General features: G+C 48.9%; 2 protein-coding genes across 2 annotated transcripts in view; one reads left to right on the top strand and one right to left on the bottom strand.

Annotated features, from left to right (window-relative positions):
- Positions 1-1,314, bottom strand: part of LOC118299484 (T-cell surface glycoprotein CD3 epsilon chain-like) — a 2,651-nt gene extending 1,337 nt beyond the window's left edge. The window contains exons 1-3 of the mRNA XM_035623287.2: positions 1,043-1,314; positions 372-563; positions 128-271 (exon numbers count right to left, since the gene is read on the bottom strand). Coding sequence (XP_035479180.1) covers positions 128-271; positions 372-563; positions 1,043-1,106 — 400 coding nt within the window. The 5' untranslated portion in view covers positions 1,107-1,314. The remainder of the gene's footprint in view (positions 1-127; positions 272-371; positions 564-1,042) is intronic.
- Positions 1,315-3,840: 2,526 nt separating this feature from the next.
- LOC118299482 (myelin protein zero-like protein 2) lies at positions 3,841-20,000 on the top strand. Its single transcript, XM_035623284.2, has 5 exons — positions 3,841-4,124; positions 15,861-16,030; positions 16,397-16,607; positions 17,116-17,302; positions 18,793-20,000. The coding sequence occupies exons 1-5, from the start codon at positions 4,070-4,072 to the stop codon at positions 18,953-18,955; spliced, it is 786 nt and encodes a 261-aa protein (XP_035479177.1). The 5' UTR covers positions 3,841-4,069; the 3' UTR covers positions 18,956-20,000.
- Positions 20,001-21,711: the final 1,711 nt, after the last annotated feature.

A 21,711-nucleotide genomic window follows, 5' to 3' on the forward strand; every position in this document is an offset into this window, starting at 1 on the left:
ACGCGCTACATTCCAATCAAACAGCTGAAAATTCACTCATCAGCAAAACGCGCATCACGACCGACGGGAGGTCACGTTCCGCCCGGCCAATTCCGATCTGTGTTCCGACGGTGGTTCGCAGCTTTACCTTTGGACGACGGCGTCGGCCCGGCCGAGCTCCTCTTCTTGGTGCACTTGTAGATTATCGCCATCAGAACCACGGTGCCGGCCATGTCCGCAGCGATGACCAGGCCGAAGCTCGATGCGTCCAGCTCGACGCAGTTGGCGCACGCTGGGGAGGACAAAGGGGCGGCGCGTTGGAACGAGCGTTATCTCCTGGCTCCGGTGACGGAGCGGAAGGTTCTGCGTTTTGTCTTCTTTCTTTTACTCACCCTTTCCTTTCACGTAGAAGTAGTATGTTCTGTCCGTCTCATCAACTTTGTAATCACAGCGGTACGAGCCTTTGGTATCACTGTCGTAGTCGAGTGTCAAGGTTAGACCCTCATCCAGCTCTTTGTCATTCTTGTACCATTTCCCGTCATCATTCGGACAGGTCATCTTGAACTGTTTCCCTTCGAATGTTACTGGGGGGGAAAGAAATTCATGGACAGATATTCATCTATAGTCTGTCCCTTAAATCCACGTTCTTATTTCTCATGAGGTTTCTTTTCAGGGGGGGGGGGGGGGGGGAGATGGAGGAAGATCTGAGCGTCGATGTTGGGCGCCCCAAGTCTCTCACTGTGTGTCCATGTGAATCAGATCAGAATGAGCAGCAAGAACACAAGCAGTGATCACAATAAGACGTTTCCATACAGCGAAGAACAGCGCGAATCAAAACATCAGAAAGAAAGAAATACATCACTTTTCAACACAGCGCACGGATGAGAAACAGGAAATTGGCTGAATTTCCTTGAAAAAAGCTCTTAAATGTCACATCCCCCCCCCCCCCCCCCCCCCCCATACGAGTTGTTCTCAGTCCAGACAAAGAACGCTGAACATTTATGACTGTGGGATGTGAAGTAGAAAAATCCAAAACAAAGCACAGAGCAGTTGAGATATTTACCATCCTGGGCCGTCGCGGGGGCCAGGAACAGGAGGAGCACGGCGAGCACACGGCCAACGCGCATGCTGCTGGGGGTTCTTTATCTCGAGTTTTCGACGACTGCTCTTGAGTTTCGGCAGATCTGTCGGTTATTTCTACAGATCGGATTTGTGAACGTCTCTTCTGCGAGGTACCAACAACCTCAAGCTGCCTGCTCAGACGCACGGAGAGACATTCAAATTACGCAGACGACAACCTCCCTCGATCTCTTTCTTGCTGTCTCTCTCTCTCTCTCTCTAACACACACACACACACACACACACACACACACACACACACACACACACACACACACACACACGCACCGCACGTGCCTGCAGGAAGTGTTTGGGTTTTTTTTCAAGAAGAATTTACAGTTCAACCTCAAAATGAAGTAAAGCTGAAGAACTGAATGTTGTAAAGAAACACTCAGTGAAATCTGATTCCTGCAGTGTAGATGAGACATTAGTTCTGTATCAGAACCTGTGTGGACGCACGAAGGCTCGGCACAACCGCTGAATCTCACATCCTAAATTCGAAACCCCCTAAAGCCAGAACATCTCGTCACATCTCGGCTCTCGCACCAGACGCCGGCGCTCAGGTAACAGATGCTGGAAGACACATTTTGCATTATTTTTATTGAACACAAACCGAGACTCCGTTACAACTGTGGAACTTTTTTTGTTGCGTTGACTGTCATCCCACATAATGCACGTTAATATATCATTGTGTTGTCGAATCTCATGGAATAGTGCAGAACGATGCACAGAAAATGGAATAAATTAATTCCACTAATACAATACAAAATATGAATATTCATGAATATTCACAATGCGTATTTGTCTGCATATATCTACATATTGAAACAAGAAAAGTCCCCAGTAGAGCGCGTGCCTCTGCCAGGGGCCCAACAGTCCCCGGCCACACCAAATTGCACACACTCATAGATATCGGTCCCTATATTTTTCATCGAGATCCATGAATTATTTTTTTGCTTATTATGTCCCCCAAAAAATGCCCTCACAGTTCTAACGAGAGAGAGAGAGAGAGAGAGAGAGAGAGAGAGAAACTGGATCCTTTTTAGTCACACCAAGCTGCTCTCCAGAAAGGTCAGAGGTCAGACAGTCCACTGGAGGAGCCCGCCTGATGAACATGAGTAACTGTCCCGCTGCGGAGGAAGAGAAGTTCCAAAATACCCCCCCAAAAATCGAAACGACGGCTGGTCTCTGAATCCCAAAGGATCACTCAGTCTTGAGTTAGTGACAACTTACACGTGAAGTATAATCGCCATGAGAGACACAGTTCAGGAACTTTACCTACAGAGATCCATGTGTTTGAGTTGTGCCTCAGGAATTCAGGGATATTCTTTTCTGCTTTTGCCGCTGATTTTATTCATTTTCCAAGCTGGAAAGAGGGCAGAATATTTTGTTAAAGGTTTAATGGTAAAACCATTTAAATGTGTCATGGAACACTGCAGCTGCACCTTTTGGCACAGTGGAGGGTTGGGCACACGAAACTGTCTGCATGACGCGGAAATAAAAACATGTGAAACGAATGATTGTTTCCTTCTTCCTTAGGCAAAGAATTTTTTTTTCCCCCCAGCTCCTTATTTTTAATGTCACGGTTCATGAACGTAATTGCTGACGTCCACCGCCGCTCTGTTTGTATCTGCAACTTCAATGTTGTAGCTGAACATGCGGCAGCTTTTTTCTCATCTCTCTGACAGGAGCCGCAAAAGTCGAAAGGGCTGCTCTGCCCCCAAGTGGTTCAAACCAGCCGGTTTCCCGCAAACGGTGAGTAAACGGCACAGATTTCTGCTGCTGCTCTTGTAGAGGGTAAAAAGAACCATCACAACGTCAACATGCCACCATGTGTTCTGACCACGGGCGTAGCACTGGGGGCGGACAAAGGGGACAGACTTCCCAGGGCCCAAGGGTGAGAGGGGGTGGGGCCTGGGAAGCCTGGAATTAAACTGGGTTCCTAACAAGTGTTTTCTAAGTAATTAATGCCATAACATAAATTTAAGAAATGGCTGAATACATTGTTTGAGAGACTGAACTATGTATTTCAAAGGGGCCCTCTCGCCCCTCACAAAAAGGGGCCCACAGAAGAGACCGCTTGTGTACAGGGCCCATGCATTTGGTGCTACACCCCCGGTTCTGACCTCAAAGACGACTGGTCTGTTTCCGGCCCTTTGGTCGTTGTCAACTTTCACAGACGTTCCCGCTTTCCATTTCCCAATGAACTCCTTCAACCGCGCGTCCCCGTGAAGAACTCGCAGGCTCGGACGACTTTTTAAGTTTAACGTCACGAGTGAAGCAAACACACTTGGAACGTGTTTAATTCAGTGGATAGAAACATGTCAACAGCAGCAGGCCATATAGCCTCCAACACGCAGCAACTCATGTCAGTTTTTAAACAGCAGCCATTTAAGGTCGACTGTGTACTTCATGCTGATTAATTGTATCGTGGTGCATTAGATCATATAGCATCGGATCATGTGTGGTGTGACTGTACACTAGGGTTAGGGTTAGGTTAGGGTTACGGATTCATCTTCTTGGACATGCGTTTACGCAACAGCTGTGACGCCGGCGCACATTTTACGCAGGAGCAGCAGAACAGGTTCGGTGACCGTCAGGAATTTACCGACCTTTTTGGGTTTGACAAACGTGTGTGTGTGTGTGTGTGAGAGGGAGAGAGATAAGAAAGGCGGCGAGGAGGAGAGGGGGTGACTTTGTTACTCCGCCCGAAACGGCGGTGGGAGGAGGAGGAGGAGGAGGAGGTGCGCGCTCAACTGTAGCGTACGAGGTGCAGCGGCGAGTTGGGACGCGTCTTTGGAGTGACACGCTGGCGGAGAGGACTCGGCGTCAATAACCTGCTTTTCATCCCTCTCGTGAGAGGGACCCGGAGACTTGTCGGTCGGGGTTTCGCCGTCTGTCTCTGTGAGCCGCGGAGGGTTTGTAGCTCGAGTCCCCGGTTCTGTTCTTGGTCGTCGGGACCCTCCATCCAATGTGCGTAAAGGGGCTCTGTTTCCTCACCGTCCTGTGTGGACTCGCAGCTTCAGGTGAGACCCTGCGTGGATTATCTGAGTGAAACGGTGTGTCTTTCAGTGTGGGCTGCTGTTTGTATTTGGAGTTGGATGTCTTGTGTGGGTATGTGTTTCACCCGATGATACATTGGAACTACAGGTAAATAGAATCTCCCGCTCGGACTATACATGGCAATAACACCGCCGTAAAGACTGCCCCGGGCACTCTTTACACAGTTTACATTGTCAGTGTTATCCCACATCCCAAGGGTCGTCTTGAGCCATAACAGGATGACCCTTTGGAGGCGCACCCGACAATCACGCTCCGGAGTCGAACCCTGATTGCGCGTCCATTAGTGGCAGCTCCGCTGGGAGCCCTGTGCGCAGCCTCCGTCCTCACGATGCGCGCACCGTCGTGCGTCACTGGGAAGTGGGGGGACTTGGCACGGTGGCACCGGGGGGGGGGGGGGGCAGGTGGTGGGCCACTTTCTTCTGGCATTGTTTATTCGAAACTCTCTGCTCTTCCTGCCTGTTAATGCGCATCCGCGCTCGCGCTCACAGAGGCTGTTAAGTGGCCCTCTGGAGGCAGATCAGTCCACCTCCTTCCCGTGTACGAGGAGAGGAGGAGGGGGGTGCTGGTGGTGGTGGCCAGGATATGTCAGTCGGATCATAACAACTTGTCACATACACACGACTGTATAAATATACACTAATAGATCATATCCAAGTTTGTCTCGGCTCCCCCTCGTCCTAATCCATCAGCAGACTCCGGCTGTTTGAGGGGCAGGGGCGGGGGGGAAAAAAGGGCACCTACTCCCTCCATGACATGGGGCCCCACCCAACAAAAGCTATAATGCATCATGTGTGATGAAATAGTCTTCTCACTTGGAAGGGCTTCTACAAGAGCTTTTCATCAGAGAGGCACCTGTAGGGGAAACCTTACGTTTATCCCATTGTAAGTGTCACCTATGTGGCACCACATCACATTTTCTCCACCGGACGGGCACTTCTCCATTGGAGTAGCACCGAATTGGGCACATCATCGTACCGCACATAGCACTGCATGCCATTTACTCTAGTGGAAAGGGAACCCTTTGGGGCACTGTCATGTAGGAGGGGCACAGAGGGCACCCTTGTCCATTGGAAGGGCACCCATAAAGGGAACGTCAAGTTTAGACCAGAGTTATGGCACCTCACAGGGCACCGCATCGCGTTGTCACCACTATAAAGGTCACTCATTAAGACACGCCATCAAATGTTCTTGCTCTAAAGGGCACATCGTCGTAATGTATCGCATGAAGGGGCACCCTACAGGGCACTCAATCATTAGAGTCCGCCAGTGGCCACCAGGTTGCTTAACCTTGAACTTATCTGTGTCCGTCCCCGGTTTAAGTGGATTATATTGATTGAACGTGTCCATGATCCATCCACCCACTGCCAAGGCATCTCGGAGGGATTCCGCATACACGTAGCTGCCTGTGTTTACAAGGAGCATGTGCTCGCAGATTAGCCACAAATCAGAGAGAGGGGGAGAGGGATGGAGCAGTGTAAATACAGTATATGTACAGTGTGGATGAACAGGGATGGACGATCAAATAACAGCGTGTGGATGAAGAGAGGATGCGTGTTGGAACTGATTACAGCTCAGCAGCATCTCAGTGCCTGTGTGTGTGTTGCGCTGTGTGTGTGTGTGTGTGTGTGTGTGTGTGTGTGTGTGAAGAAACAAGCCAGCGCACTGATCATCTCATCTCCCTGAGACGTGTGTGATAAACTAACTGCAATTACACAATATGTGCGAAATGATTCTTTTTCATTTTCTCCCACTTCTCATCATTCCGCCCCTTCAGGTGTAGACAGACGCGTGACGTCGTCGAACAGCACACGGATACAAACACGTTAACCCATCAGCCCTCCGCTGTGTTGACGTCCACTGAGCTTGATGAAAGACAGTTAATATTCATTTGCACACGTTATCCGAGGAGCACACAAGGATCTCCCTTGTTTCCCTCTCGCCTCTGCAGTCGCAGATTAAAAAAAATCCTTCATCGCCGCCAAAGATAAATGCGCCCGCCGTTTATTCTGCAAAGTGCGTTTATAGGGTGATGTTTTGAAGCTGTAATCTCACAACGACTAGACTTTCCTTACAAAATGTCTTTTTAAAAAAATTGAAGAATCTGCGAGTTCTTCATCGCTCTGCCCTGCATGCTGTTTATTTCAATCTTTCTGAAAGATGAAGCAATTTCCTTCTCAGCCACACAGCGACGGGCCGATGAAGAAGGTAAGTATTTTCTTATCATTTTCATCTTCCTCTTTTTTTCATCATCCCCCCTGTGTGTTATTTCAATGTCCCTTTGTCTTCCTCACACAACATTTCACATTCAACCAGAAGTTTTCGGAAAGTTCGCAGGCTGCGTGACGTGTGCCAACCTGTCCTGACTTACTGGTTTTGCACACACACACACACACACACACACACACACACACACACACACACACACACACACACTCGTGAACAAACAGCTGTTGTCGTCTGCAGCATACCAGTCGCATAAGCTGTCTGATTACGCTCCGGCTCTTGAGCTGCATCAGGTTTTACAGTAGACAGGCAGCGTGTGTCTGAAACAGTGTTTTCTCTCTCGCGGCGTCTCTAGTCTCGCCGCAACAATGGTTCAGTGGGACAAAAGCACGGCTGCGGTTTTCTTCTGCCTTGTGCCGCGCTCGCGCCGTGTGTTGATACAGCTCGGGGGGCGTCTAGGGCCTTTTGTGTGTAAGGGGGTCGACGGCATCAATCGCCTCGGGGTGTGTTGGAGGATGACGATGACGCGTTCGTATGCGAGAGCGCACCACTCCCCCAACACAATGGGGCTCAGGGCGCTTCTCGTGAAGTGTGTGAGTGTGTGTGTGTGTGAGTGTGAGGGCAAGGCACACACTCCCCGTGTCGAGCCGAAATCACAGCAGGACTGTGCTCCGAATGTAAACAGAGATTTTAAAATGCATTCCTCCATGAGCGGGAAAGTGTTGGTTGGAGTGTTGGTGGCGCGCACACACGCGCGATCCACGTCCGCCCGCGTCGGCACAAATGTAAATTCTGCTCCGCACATTTGTCAGCATTGGGTTTCTGCTGTCGTCACGTTCTCACGTCACTCGCCACTCGCCACTCGTTCTCAAAACTGTTTACAGTTGCGGTAAACAGGCAGACCTTCCAGGCGAAGCAAAGAAAATTAAAAAATGTAGAGGAGCCACCGTGATAGAATTCCCCCGGTGGGGAAAGTCGCTCCAGACTTTCGGGAATATCAGCTGACTAATAGCGGTGAATTCTTAAATCCGGTTTGGCTCGCCAATTATTCACCTATTCAAATGGATGAAGGGCGTGAACTGAGGAGTGGAAGGGGAGGGGTCAGTGGGCAGGGCGGGGCGAAGGGAAGGCTTGATCACCTTTGAATTAGAAGTGGCCCTCATTAATTCCCATTGTTGCCCATGTCACTGACATGTGCCGGGCGGCTACTCAGGATTTGTTGCCAACGCCAATATCTTTTCCTTCGCTTCTTCTGGCCTTCTCCTCGTACACACACACACACACACACACACACACACACACACACGGAAAACACACGACTGTTATCCCAGGCTCGTACGTTCAGTGACAACTAAACCAAACCTCGTCTGTGGAAGGCACAGAGCAGGGGTCCGTACCTCCGCCACACTGTGGCGTCGGATCCGTGTGTGTTGTAACAACTCGCTGACATATTGGTCTGCTCAGGAGCAGAGTCGGAGGCCACGGTGGGAGCAGATTCCCTCTCTGACTCTGACCGCCGCCGGAGAGAGACACTAAACGCGCGGCTCGCGTAGTCCGGCTTCGCGGTAAACCCGCGAAAAACGTAGCCAGCCCTCGTCCGTCCAGCCGAGGCCCCGTGGGCCTTGAAGTGAGTGTGGGCCGAAGCACACACATCGCCACCCCCCCTCCCGGAGTTTGTAATCCTTCTGGAGAAGTTGTCGAGTCAGCTGCGAGGCGGGAGTGGAAGAGGTTTGATGGATTAAACTCTTATCCCCACTCACACACACTGCACGTTGCTGCTGGACGCCGCCGCCGCCGCCGCCTGATGAATTACAATTGGCCCGGAGGAGGAGGACAAAGGGTTCAAAAGAGGAGAGTGATGCTGGGTCTCTGCTTGGACCGACCTTTAAAGGGTTTTCAGACACGTGCACGTGTCTTGCAGTTTTCTAACAGTTTGGTGTAGTGCATACGTCTTTAGGGCTGACGGATTAAAAATTGCGATTGGTGACATTTTAAAACATAGACATTTATTTGTTCCCCTCTGTATAAGAGTGAATTCCTATAGAAATATGGTTTACACGTCTTTATTGAAATGAATGCACCAAAGATTTGGAACAAACTCCCACTATATATATTAGACATGCATCCTGTGTAAAAAACAACAACTGCTCAAAACTTGCTTTTAATTTATTAGTGTCTTTTCTTTTAAGGTATCGTATCGTACCGTATCGTATCGTATCGTATCGTATCGTATCGTATCGTATCGTACCGTACCGTACCGTATCGTATCGTATCGTATCGTACCGTACCGTACCGTACCGTACCGTACCGTACCGTACCGTACCGTATCGTACCGTACCGTACCGTACCGTACCGTACCGTATCGTATCGTATCGTACCGTACCGTACCGTATCGTATCGTACCGTACCGTACCGTACCGTACCGTACCGTATCGTATCGTATCGTATCGTACCGTATTGTCCATTTTTCACGTAAAGCACATTGAGCTGCATTTTAAGCTATGAAAAGTACTACATAAATATAGTTTATCGCTATTTTATTATCATCGTCATCAATAATAATACTACTACTGCTAATAACAATAATAGATTGCGTTAATGAAGGATTTAATGGCTATGGTTTTTAAATCCTGGGATTTTTGTCAGCGTTGGGGAGGGGAAGCACAAAACTGTCTGGAATGTAATCGTGTGTCGAGACATTAAGTTTTTTTCCATCGCTTGAACTGAAGGGGCCCGGACCATGACCAAACAGCCCCGGAACAAAAGTACACAATACGAGCACATACTGTACCTTTTAGGCCATTTAGTGTATTTGCTTGTTTTGGCACAAGTGCATGTTCGCGGCAAGTGGAATGGACGGAAGCCTGCACAGAGAAAATATACTGTCCAGGAGGCCATATTGCACACGCACACACACACACACACACGAACACACACACACACACACACGCGCACACGCACACGTCAGGGGCTCCCTCCCATTAAACTACCCAACGCGCTCCCTCGACTCTGTCGTCGTCCTCCTCCTCTGAGAACATACTGTTACCTGAACCTGCTCTTCCCAGCCCTCGGCCCAGCTCCGCATGAAAGATAGGCATTGTTGAAAACAAAAAGAAGAAGAAAGAAGAAACGGAGGAAAGAGCTAACCTGGGCTTGTGAAAGCTCTCACAAAGCAGAGAAGAGGCTCTTTGTAATCTACAGGGCTCTTTGTGTGTTCGGACCTGTCCTATAAGTGTTTCCTCCAAAACCGGGGCTGTACAGAAAATCAGGTTTCCCCCTGCTGGGTCCCTTTGTTTGTGAGCCCTGATGAGGAGAGGAAAAGCACAAACACACCCACACACACACACACACACACACACACACACACACACACACAGGTGTGGAAATAAGGTTTGATGAAACCAATTTCCTGATTCTGAGAGTCGGGCCAGCTTCTTCTTCCTCCGCTCTCTGTAAACCCAGGAGGACTTTTAAAATCAGTCATTGGTCGACTGTAACGTGTTCCCATGTTATCCACACATATCACGACGATATTTGATCCTGGATTATTAATCATACCCCCTTTTTATTTTGTTACTTCTGAAAAAGACAAAAACCCAACCCCCAGCTCTGTTCCCTCTGGTTCCTGTCGCGTTCGCGAGCGACTGCATCAACGAGCCCTGGAGCTGAAAACAAGTGACACGAGAACTCTCGCCAGGGATCAGGAATATTTGCTCACTCCGTGGACTGTTTTCAAGGGTGTTCAAAGGAAAAGACATTTGGAATGCCTGAGAGTGTTTGCCGAGCAGTTACGACAGGTGTTCAATATACCGAGCATGCCTCTCTGCACTGTGAAAATGCTGCCCTGGTAACAGTTGCTAAGTGGAATAATAAGTCGGACGTAAACTAGAACTTCTTGAGTGGCTTGTTTGACTAGTTGACGAATCAGATATTTCAATCCCGTCATTATGGGGCTGTGCCATTTGACGATATGTATCTCGTGGCGATGAAAACTGTCCGTCGTTTCATATCGAGCTTGTTCTCAAGATTCGCCGTCTTGAAATTTGCATGAAACTAAAAAAACGGACAAACACGGCGGAGCGTGACACAAAAACGTGCTAACTGAGACTTCGTATCTTAAAGCTACAGGGTGTAATATTTAGGAGAACTTATTCACAGAAATCTTATATATTGTCCATAACTATGTCTTCACATATGTATAATCTCCTGCAACAAAGAACAAATGTTTTTTTCGTCAACTTTGAATGAGTTAAATATAGTTACGTGACGTGGACCCAGTCGCCATGTTTGCGACGTCGTGTTGAACACGGTTGTTGCCCAAAGCCGTCCAGAATTCGCGCAATTGCATAGAAGCCGGAAATGGAATTGGCAGTGCGCCACCAAAAAGTGTCCCCCTGTCGGCTGCTCAATTGGTTGCGGTTTGCAACTTTACCACCGGATGCCGCCAGAAAGTACAAAACTGTATAAGTATATTATATGTTTGGGCTTGATACTTGTGACCATATATTCACTTCATTGCTTAGCAAAACACTTGCTTTGTTTGTCCATTTTATATTTCATATATTCCTCATTTTCATTTTGTTACGAGCTTAGTGGAAATTTTGCACCAAATCCGTGCTGTTCGTTTGTCGTCATAATTGAAAATATGGATGATCAATTCAAAGTGGTACAAAACCCTGACGTTTTTTTCAGCCGCAGCAGAATAAAACTGCTCCGACACGACGTGTATGCAGAGCTACATGTCAGACACTCTCGAGACGAACGACACTGCGAAGCATATCGGTGGTGATATGAACTTCAACACCTTCCCTCTTTGACACTGGATGAAATATAATATGCGCAGGTCGACCCGCGACTTGATTTTTTTTCCTTTTTCTGCCGCCTCGGAACGCGTTTATACAGTCTCGGGACGACTGCCAAGCCAAGCAGACCTAATCACACTCTCCGGGCCTGGGTTTGATTATTTTACTGTAGATTTGAGTATTTGGCGTCTCCGGCTTCAGACGGGCCGAGTGGACCGGTGCAGTATTGTAGCGAGCGAGTGTCGACAGGTAGAAATAAAGTGCATGAAAGGTTCACCGAGTTCATTCTATTGTGACATATCGCTCGTATGGACAGATAGTATGGACTTATACGCCAACACACCGGTACATCTGATGGAATGTGTGTGTTTTCTCCACGCTTGTGCACATGTTCATAGCAATGGTAGGTAACAGTTTAAGACCTCTTCCACCTATTCCTGATCACATCCGCAAACATCTGGATTTTACATTGACATGAATATTCCCAAATACACGCACGCACGCGCACGCACGCACACACACACACACACACACACACACACAGGATGCTGACCTGAGGTGGAATCCCATGTGGGGGAAAATCCTTAATCGTTTAGTTTTTTTCAGTTCAGGTAACCAGGTGGCAAACTGTCAGCACACTTGACAAAAAAAAGACTCTGATCACATCTTTTTAATTGCCAGTGTAGAGTGTAGTAGATCATCTTTGCATTTCACAGCATTTCATACCTTAGGGGAAAGGGAGAAATGGAGTAAAGACAGATTGGAGTAAACACACAGAGACTTGGGTTTTATTGATGCTTTACTTGATCTGAAATTCGATTTAGACGTTTTTCTTCTTGTTCTCACTGAGCCGCGAGAAGAAACGTGACCGAAGTGACCAAACAGGCTCGAAAGCCTTGGCCTGCACCATTTACATAAGGATTCCGTCCTATTACAACTTGAACTAATTCAGTAGTTTTGGCTTCAGATCTCCCGAGCTGCACTGTCTCCCATCGTTCTGCAAGTGGTTTGCAAGAATTCGGGGGCACATCAGTTGTGTCTGCAATATCTGAAACACAATCCGGCTAAATTCATGCATTTGGCTGCACTCTGGTCCTGCCCCCCTCTCTGGGTAAATAGCTCCATCTTAATAAGCCATGAGAGCCCCTCTCTCTCTCTCTGTCCTTGTGCTGGGTGTGGTCGGCACCGACAGGATGTCCGGACATAAACAAGTGAGCGGCTCAGACCGGACAGCGAGACGGACAGACGGAGCAACAATCAAGCAAATCGCCATTACCTCATCTCCTCATTACCGACTGCACTTACGTAGAATATTGCATTTCCATCCTTTTGTTTGTCCTCCAGCTGCCCCGCGATCTCTCATCTACTCAGTCGTCCTGCTCTCGTTCGCCACTTAAGCCCGCGCTCGCGTTTCTGCCTATTTATTCTCTAAATGTGCAAAGAAATTCGCCGTCTTCCCACGTGCACGTCCTTCTTTTCCACTTGGCGCCTGCTAATGGCTGACTGAACAGTGATCATGTACTTTTAGCCGTAGGGACAAATCATTGTGGTAATTGAGGCGCCGTACACAGCCCTGGATGTTGTGTCGCCCCGCTAATATCCCCTCCGCCTTCCAAAACGTTCAATTAACCTTAATTCTTAATCAGCTCAGTTTGTGTCAGACGACGGCATACAGTAGTTGAAAGCAGTGTGTGTGTGTGTGTGTGTGTGTGTGTGTGTGTGTGTGTGTGTGTGTGTGGGCGGGCGCGATTAGCGACGCTTACTTTAATTGATGCTCTGTAAATTGAATGGTTCATTTCAATGGAGGTGTCTTGGCCTTGAGGACCTGCTTCTCCTCTGATTAACTTCAGGCAGCGCGGTGAATCATTTCAGCATTAGCTCTCAAACCACAGTAGCTGGTCGAGGAGGTTAGGCATTGTACTTGTAGTCATCGATGCAGTATAGCGAGTTGCCGCAGTAATACATGGCCGCATGTACGCTTGAAAAATAAATTCTAAAATGAACGGCCTTCTGGCGGAAAACTAAAGCAGTGAAAAAATACATTATTTAGCGTACAATTAAAAAGATATATATATTTTTTAGGTAAGCATTTAAAAATGTGGCGGAAGAGGGCGTTTTTCGGGGATCTCCATCTCCATGAGGTCACATATGAACTATGCACAAGTGCCTCACACAACCCCACTTCGAAATCACTGAACTATCCCTTTACAGTGTTGACCTGATGGTGGCGCTGTATGAAAAGTTAAGGGATCGCCAAAGTCAACTCAAGTCATCCTGAGGTCAACATTGGTGTAAAAACCTGGCGTATTTTGGCGACTGATATCTTCGATTGTGTGTAATTGACTGACCGTTGGGCCTTGGTGGAGGTTTGTGCTCGACTGTGCCCTGAAGTGGGGCACTTGCTTGTTAACAGGACCCGTATTTTTGGGGGGGTTTTTTGTGACATGCAATTCAGTATAGCTACAGTTTTATTTCTGGCCTCCACTCCTCCATTCCCTCTGTGGTCAGCCTTCACATGGAATATGAGACCCTTCCTCGATGGCTCAAAAGCTTCTGCTTCTGACACGCGCGCGCACATACACACACACACACACACACACACACACACACACACACGCACGAATCATTTGGGCTATATGCTGATGCAATCTCCCTACCGAGAGTCCTGAACACATGAAATTCAGTCCACTGGCTTGAGTGTTTCTTGAAAAGGAGGATGGGAGAGAAACAGGTCTGTTTCCTTCAACTCCATCCATCAGAGTAAATCATTGTATCTCACGTCACACTATCAGGGAATCAAGTCAAAGTCTCATTTTTCTTCAAACAAGCCAAAAATATATGTGCGCGAGAAGACGTCTCGTATTGTTTACAGTCCAAACCAAACAGTTTCAACATCCGTCATCTTCCAACATCTGTCTCGACTCAAGTGGAAGTTACTGCTTCATCTTTGAGATTCGAATGCAGAATGATCCCAAAATAGGCACACATATACTGCACTGATTCCTTTTTATAATCCTCTGCCTTTGTGGCCGTGTCGGCCCTCTCGATCGCGCTCCTCACAGGTTTCATCGGGGCTCATTTAAAACACTTTGTAGCCGTCGTCAGGAGCCCGGCGATGAGAGAGAAGCCCCCCGTCGGTCTAAATGCGGCGCGGAGGCTGTCCGGTCGGACCCCGCTCTCTCATCCCAGGCCAACAGGAAACTCTTTCCAGCCCGATAAGGAGCAGAGCACGTCGCCGGAGGAGCCCAGGCCCCGCTCACATTTTTCCTGGTTCCTCCTTTGCCAGCACTGCCTCGCTGTGATTAAAGTGCGGAGGAAATGCTATGGCTCAACTTTGCCTCCTTTCCTAGACTTTGCTCAGTTTACCTAACCCACGTTCCACATTGCAGAGCCTCATCAATCTTTTTTTTAGGGCTGGAAATCGTTCTGATATTCATGTGCAATCTGAAAAACTGAAGTCCGGGATGACACACGCACGCACACGCACGCGCTCAGGAGATTGAGTCAGTGTGTCCGATAGTCAGGGCTCTCGACGAGTGTTTGGCTTGTTCTGCAGATTCCCCTCATGGAGTGTGTGCTAATGATGTTAGGACACCCCGAGCACACTGGGCTCCGAGCTCTGCAGACGGATGGTCCGCCGTGTGCCAGGGCATTGACTTTAACGAGGCTAGACGTGGCCCCTGGTAATACTGGGACGCACGGAGCTCTCCCCTATAAATAGTCCAGGCGATTTGCACCCGACAGGCGGCACATAAGGGACTCGTGCAAACATTCTCCCTGCGCTGCTTCGGGGGGGGGGGGAAGTTGGATGTGACTCGATAACAAGACTCTATGTGAGAGGGACGTGATTGGCTGGTTTCTGACGTGATGTTGACCAGCTGCCAGGCAGGAAGTCAGCTTTAAGCATGTCTCTGCCTGGGAGGGTGCATGCATGCGTGTGTGTGTGTGTGTGTGTGTGTGTGTGTGTGTGTGTGTGTTTCGGTGCAGTGTACTGTGTGTGTGTGGGGGGGGGGGAGCTCCATCCATCATGATGTGGAACAGGGCAAATTGCTGCCAATATCTCTGTCCGCTCTTCCAGTCCGTTCATTCTCCATCTAATAGGTCTATCAAAAAGCATAAAGATTGATATAGTCCATATAAATATAATACACAGCAGACTCTCAGTCCCAGCCCCCGTCTCTCGGCAGCAGCAGCAGTGCAGCTAAAGTGGCTATCATTCATTAACGTGTCACAGATTTGGCCCACTGACCTGAAATCAGTTTGGACCCTCAGGATGGAATGAAGCAGATTTTTTTAAAGGAAGGTCACTTGCAGAACTTGCAGATCTAATCTCGTACTGTCCAGTGTGCAATGTACTATATGTACCTAATGCTGTTACTGCGGCGTCTTGAGAGTTAGGGATTTTTCTCTCTCGCAGCAGCCGTGCGTAGGCAGAGCTAAGGGCAACGGGTGCGCTGCATGCACTCACTAGGCGGGGAAATACTGATGAGGGTGAACTCCAACTGCATCATTTGTGCCGTATTTCTGTGTATTTATTCGTGTTCCTTTCATGTTTGTGTGTGCGCGCGCGCGTGTGTGTGTGTGTATGTATTGATTTTGTTCTGGATGCTGTGCGTTCCGCTTTGCAAGCAAGTAACCTCTGCTGCTGCGCCATGTGGTTCTTGTGCTCTGCAGGCGTGCTGCAGGTCAGCGGGATGCATATATACACGTATGGGGAAATGGAGGCGGTCAACGGGACGGACGCTCGTCTCAAGTGCACGTTCCAGAGTTCCTCTCCCATCAACGTCAACTCGGTTGTCATCTCGTGGAGCTTTCGACCCCTCGTACCGGGCCGGGAGGAGTCGGTGAGTGAGCGAGCGTGTGTGTGTGTGTGTGTGTGTGTGTGTGTGTGTGTGTGTGTGTGTGAGGGAAAGTGTGATCAAACCTCCAATCTCCCTCATTGTGTCAGGGAGCATCCGCCCCCTCAACCAACTGCGAGAGGAGTTGGTGAGTCATCCGGCTCCCTACGGAGCATCCAAGACAGCTTGTGTCTGCGTGTGTGTGTGTGTGTGTGTGTGTGCGTATGTGTGCGAATAATGAGAGCCGAGTGAGAAATATTCAGCAGGTCGGGGGTTTATGAGAAGCATCTCTGCAGTCTTTATGTGGTGTGACTCACTGTCGCATTGAACAACTGTAAAAAATCGACTCTTTGAATTCCACCTGTGCCGCAGGTGTTCCACTTCCAGCAGCGAGCCTATCCACCGCTGGACGGCATCTTCCGGAAGCGCGTCGTGTGGGCCGGCGACATCATGGGCCAGGACGCCTCCATCATAATTCGGCAGGTCAAGTTCACCTACAACGGCACCTACATCTGCCAGGTCAAGAACCCGCCGGATGTCCACGGCACGGTCGGAGAGATCAAACTCCGCGTCGTCACCACAGGTCAGCCAATTTCATTTTCATATCGCTGTGCGTGAGAGAGCTGATGTCAGGTATAAAAATAAGAAATCGTATAATGGTATGAAATCACGAGTGTGACAGATATGTCCGTTTTGCAGATATGTGTCAGGGCTCTGCACACCCAGCGAGAATGTGGGACAGTCCCACACGAACTGGGAAAGTCAGATGATCACCAGAGTCCTTACAAGAAATTCTGGAGAACTTTAATGTCCGCACCAAATTTAATGGCAAATCAAAACCCTGAGCCTCACGGTGGCGCTAGAAGCTAGAGGAAATGTCAGGGAGGGACCTAAGTCATTAGGATCCATCCTCTGAGGATGATGAATATGTGTTGAGATATTTCACTCAGGAACAAAGGCCGGGATAAAAATGCTTATTCACGTTTTGCGATAGTTTACAGCAGACGCTCGCACGCGGTGAAATGCTGTGGCTCCGAGCGGTGACGTCAATTTTGTGCTTTTCCCCGTGTTCCCCCCTCTCGCCTGCCCAGCCTCTTTCTCCGACCTCATCCGCCTGGTCCTGGCCGTCGCGGGCGGCATCACCGGCGTGGTCGTCCTCCTCATCATCTTCGTGTCGTGCAGGAGGTGCAGGAAAAGGAGACAGAGGCAGCAGCAGCAGCAGCTGGAGGCCGGCAACGAGGCAGCTCCCCGCAAAGAGAGAAAAGATCCCACCGCGTGGTAAGACCAGGAGAAAGACAGAGGGGAAGGCGGGGGGCACACTTCCTCTCTCCCTCTCTCTCTCTCTCTCTCTCTCTCCCCGTCTGACTCTGGGCATTGGGGGCATGCGGTGACCTCTCTCGGGGCCTGGGGCTCTTTTCCTACTGGACAACTTCACTTCCTCCCTCCGCAGTCCCGCCGCAAGTCGCACACCTGGAGCGGCCGGCGGGCGGCCGCCATTAAGCACAAGTCAAATGAGGGATGTGCGTCGAGCTGTATGGGTGGAGAACTTTAGCCAGATTGCTGCAGACATCTCTTTTTTTTTTTGGTTCACATCACCGTGTGCCTGCTCATTTCCTCCGAAAAAAACCCAGCTGTTTTTTAAAAAAAATGCTATCAGTTCATCTTTTCTCGTCCAGCTAAATGGGCTCCCGAACACGTTTCCTGTTTAGAGTAAATGTTTTTAAAGTGTAGATGCAGAACAATGGTGTATTCCTGCTGTTTACTTCCCTACTAATACATCTCGACGCGACCCCCCCCCCCCCCCCCAGCCCCATTACCCACACACCAACGCAGTACAAGCCCCGCGTATGATATATTATTTCAACAAACAGTAGGAAACCTGTGGAACAAAAAATGAGCATGTTTTCACGGTTTCTATGGAAATTTGAGTCCGGTCGGGGGAACACTATGAAACGCCGTACGACGTTGTGATCAACCCTCGTTTCAGTGGTTCACAGATGTTGAGCCGTCCATGTCGTTTCACTGCTGAAGCCTTGTCGCTGTGTTTTTTCTGGCATCCCGTTGTGTCGTAAGACTTCTGTGTGACAGCTGCAGATGGTGAGCACCAGTTGGAAACAGACATAATTGAATGCAATAACAATTTCGAAATTTGTATTTTATTTTTATGTTATTGAAGTTTTTTTGTTTTTTTTTCACCATATCTGATGGCCTTTTGTCTGTTTTGAACAATGAGCTATTTTGTCCATTTTTCTTCCTGGGCATGGTGGGACGTCTTTGCTTCTCTCTTGGGTTTTCAGATCTCTCTGTTAAAAGGTGTTTGCCTTGTTGCGATAACACACTTCAAAAGCCAAGACTCGAAAAGGAAAAGTTGACAACTTTACTCTGATCCCGACTGATCATATTTATTCAGACTCCAAAAAACAAACCCCAAAAATCTTGGCGAAGGAAGGAAATAATCGATGCTTTGAACAGATGTTCGAAACCGGCCTTTGGTCTCAACATGGGACTTGACCTCGTGTGACACTAACCCCTATTGTCCCTGCTGCTGTTTGTGCTGCTGCCTGTTTGTCTCCATCCTCTCCCATTGTTTGTGACTTATGCACATGCATGTGCATAAATAATTCATGAACGTGTCACGCATGAACGCACATCGCTGCATGTGTGTGTGTGTGTGTGTGTGTGTGCTACGTTGCTCTTACCTCCCCTCGGTGCGTGTCTCCCTGTCCCCTCTGTGTGTGTGTGTGTGTGTGTGTGTGTGTGTGCCCCAGCCACCCATCGAGGTCCTTCCATCTCTACATGTCAGAGACGTCCATTGAGATTGACAGCTCCGATGGCATGATCTCAGAGGCCAGCACCAAAGACCCGAGCTCCTCGGAGGACGAGGGCCCGAGCTCAGACGACGACGACGGCGGCGACGACGACTCCGACTGAGGAAGAGCCGGGGGGACAGACAAGAGAGAGACAGCAACACTGACGCGGAGGCGGCCAGGAAGCTCGCCGGGAGGGATTCCCCCAGACGGCGGCCGCGGGCTTGAGCGCCGGGGGGGACCTGCCGAGCGGAGGCCGGATCAAGAGAGCGCCGCGTCTGCCGGCGCTGTCGGGAAAAAAGACAAGCGCAGTGCTCGTGAACGGGAGGAAGGCGGGGAGAAAGTTTGAAAGTGTCCTCGCGAGAACAAAGAGATGGGAGCGACGCTTTTGACGAAGATCGAGGCCTTTTTTTTTTAAAGAGAATCAGAAATACAGCGACTCTGCTCTTTGAGTCCAAACGTGTTCAAGTGAGGGACAAGACGTCGGGTAACAACGGGCAGGGCTTGTGCGGAGTGAGAGGCTCCATCAGGCCTCCGGGCGTCAAGGGGAGAGGGGGTCGATTTGTGCTCAATAACTGTCTGTTCTTCGAGACATGGGTCTCGTTAAGTGTCTGAAGTCAATATTAAAAATCAGCTGCGACAAGCAGGCGGACCACCGCCGGTGATCCCGGCACGCGGGTCGCGAGTGACGGCAGCGCTCGCTTCCGCGATGAGTCATGCACGAGTCCGTCATACGAAGTGGGGAGTCTGTAGCTGCCGCGAACGACGTTTGTCGGCTCAGCGGACAAAGGAAAAGCGAAGGAGTGTGGCGAAATAGTGGCTTTTATCCTCCGTCAGTCGTCACAGCGGATGACTTGAGCGGCGGTCGAGAAACCGCTTGTAACAGTCAGATCTGAAAACCCATTGATTGCAGAACATCCCTTGAGTGCCTCCTTTCTCGCCGCGCGCCTGTGAATGCACCGCGGCCACTAACACACGATTGTAGACGCAAGCGTCTTACTTCCCTCTGTGATCCAACTTTGTACTTACTGACGTAACGTGTCTATAGATTTGTCTTTTTCTTCTCTATTTTCCTAGATAATACCAAAAGTATTTTTTGTTTTTTTTAACTGTGATAATGTATTTTTGAGGTTTTTTTTTCTTTTCTAATAAAATTATCTTTAAATCTTTTTTACCGTATTTGTGTCCAGTAAACTTCACCACACACACGAAGTTGAGACTCGGGACAGCCCCGGGAAACAAATAACACACACACACACAACTTTGACGCGATTTGACAGAACTCATCTATTATGTAAGAGGGGAATCTCATAATCCGGCATTTGTTATGCATCATTATTTTTAATGGCGGCGCGTCTGTCTGCAGAGTTCTCCCGCTTGTTTACCTGGACGCCTTTGACTGCGCGGAGTTGCTGTTTAATTTGTTGCAGGTTCAATATTTATTACATTAGCTCCGCTGCCGTTGTGACTTACTGAATACGTCTGGTTCTGCTTGTTTGTCAGACTTGGTTGTTCATGACCACGAATACGTTACGCTACAACTTTGTGTGTGTGTGTGAGTGTGTGTGTGTGTGTGTGTGAGTGAGTGTGTGAGTGTGTACATTGATCAAAGTCTGTCCCTATGGGTGCAGCGTTAGTTACTAAGTGACAGACCTGCACTGTGTGTGTGTGTGTGTGTGTGTGTGTGTGTGTGTGTGTGTGTGTGTGTGATGGGGTCAGAGCGCCCCGTCTGTTTACCCAAAGCTAAATAATTACATGTGCACTAGTGTCGAACGGCTGCAACAACAGTGTTGTCTGTCAGATAATCTCGTTATCCCCAAAAGCTTCTGTTAATTAATCTGGCGGAGCTCAGACACACGGGCCCCTCAAATAATTCTCCCATTTCAATACTCAGCTGTTCTGATGCTCGGGGCTTTCTTTCACAAGAAATTACCAGAGGTTATTATTTACGCATTGTGACCGTAGTATTTTGTAGCATAGCCCGGCTAATTTGATCCCGGAACAGATTACTGAAACACTGAAACATCGAATTAGGCATCAGCGCTAAGAACAAAGAGGCACACGTGCAATTTTTCTCCGGTGAGAGCGCACAGGGAATTGAACCGGAAGGCAAACCGACACGCAGAACAACTTTGCATTTTTGAGCCAAGAATATGATAATGAACATGAATTTGAGGACACACGGTTTTGTTTTTGCGCCGCTGTGTGTCTGTGTGTTCGTCAGCAGGCCTGCGCAAAAAAAACAACTTAACAGATTTTCCACAAAACAGGTTGGAAGGATGAGTCACGGGCCGAGAAAGAAGCCATTACATTTTGGCACGATAAAGGGCGGTTCCAGGATATTTCTTTTTGATCACTTCCTTTCTTGTTTACACTGTCACTGATTTCCAAGGCAGTAATTCTTGATGACAATAACATCTGGCATATTTAGGGGCCTGATATCTATGTGTGTGTGTGTGTGTGTGTGTGCGTGTGTGTGTGTGTGCGTGCGGCCTGATTGGATTGAAGGGGACTGTGGGCGGAGGTGAGGGTCATTCTAGTTGGGACTATGTTATCATCACTGCTGTCAAACACAAACGCATGCTGCGTCGGGCGCGTTCTCACCTGCTCTCTGTTGGTGTACCCACAGGCATTCTGGGAAGTGTAGGACATTAGGTTGGAGGAAAAGAAAGGGGGAAATTAAACAGTATCGGCCGCCACACCAGGCAGATTTGTAGCTCTCGTTTCCTGCGTCCAGACGGATGTTTAATGTATATTTATATCCAACTATTCCACTGTCACTTCTCCAAACACTCCGGAGGGAGGTGTTCTCAACCAGACGGTCCTTGTTCATGACTCATTTAATAAGACATTGTCTCCCGTGGTATGTTCATTATTGCA

The sequence above is a fragment of the Scophthalmus maximus genome, chromosome 11 (assembly GCF_022379125.1).
Source record: "Scophthalmus maximus strain ysfricsl-2021 chromosome 11, ASM2237912v1, whole genome shotgun sequence".
Classification (NCBI taxonomy): Eukaryota; Metazoa; Chordata; class Actinopteri; order Pleuronectiformes; family Scophthalmidae; genus Scophthalmus; species Scophthalmus maximus.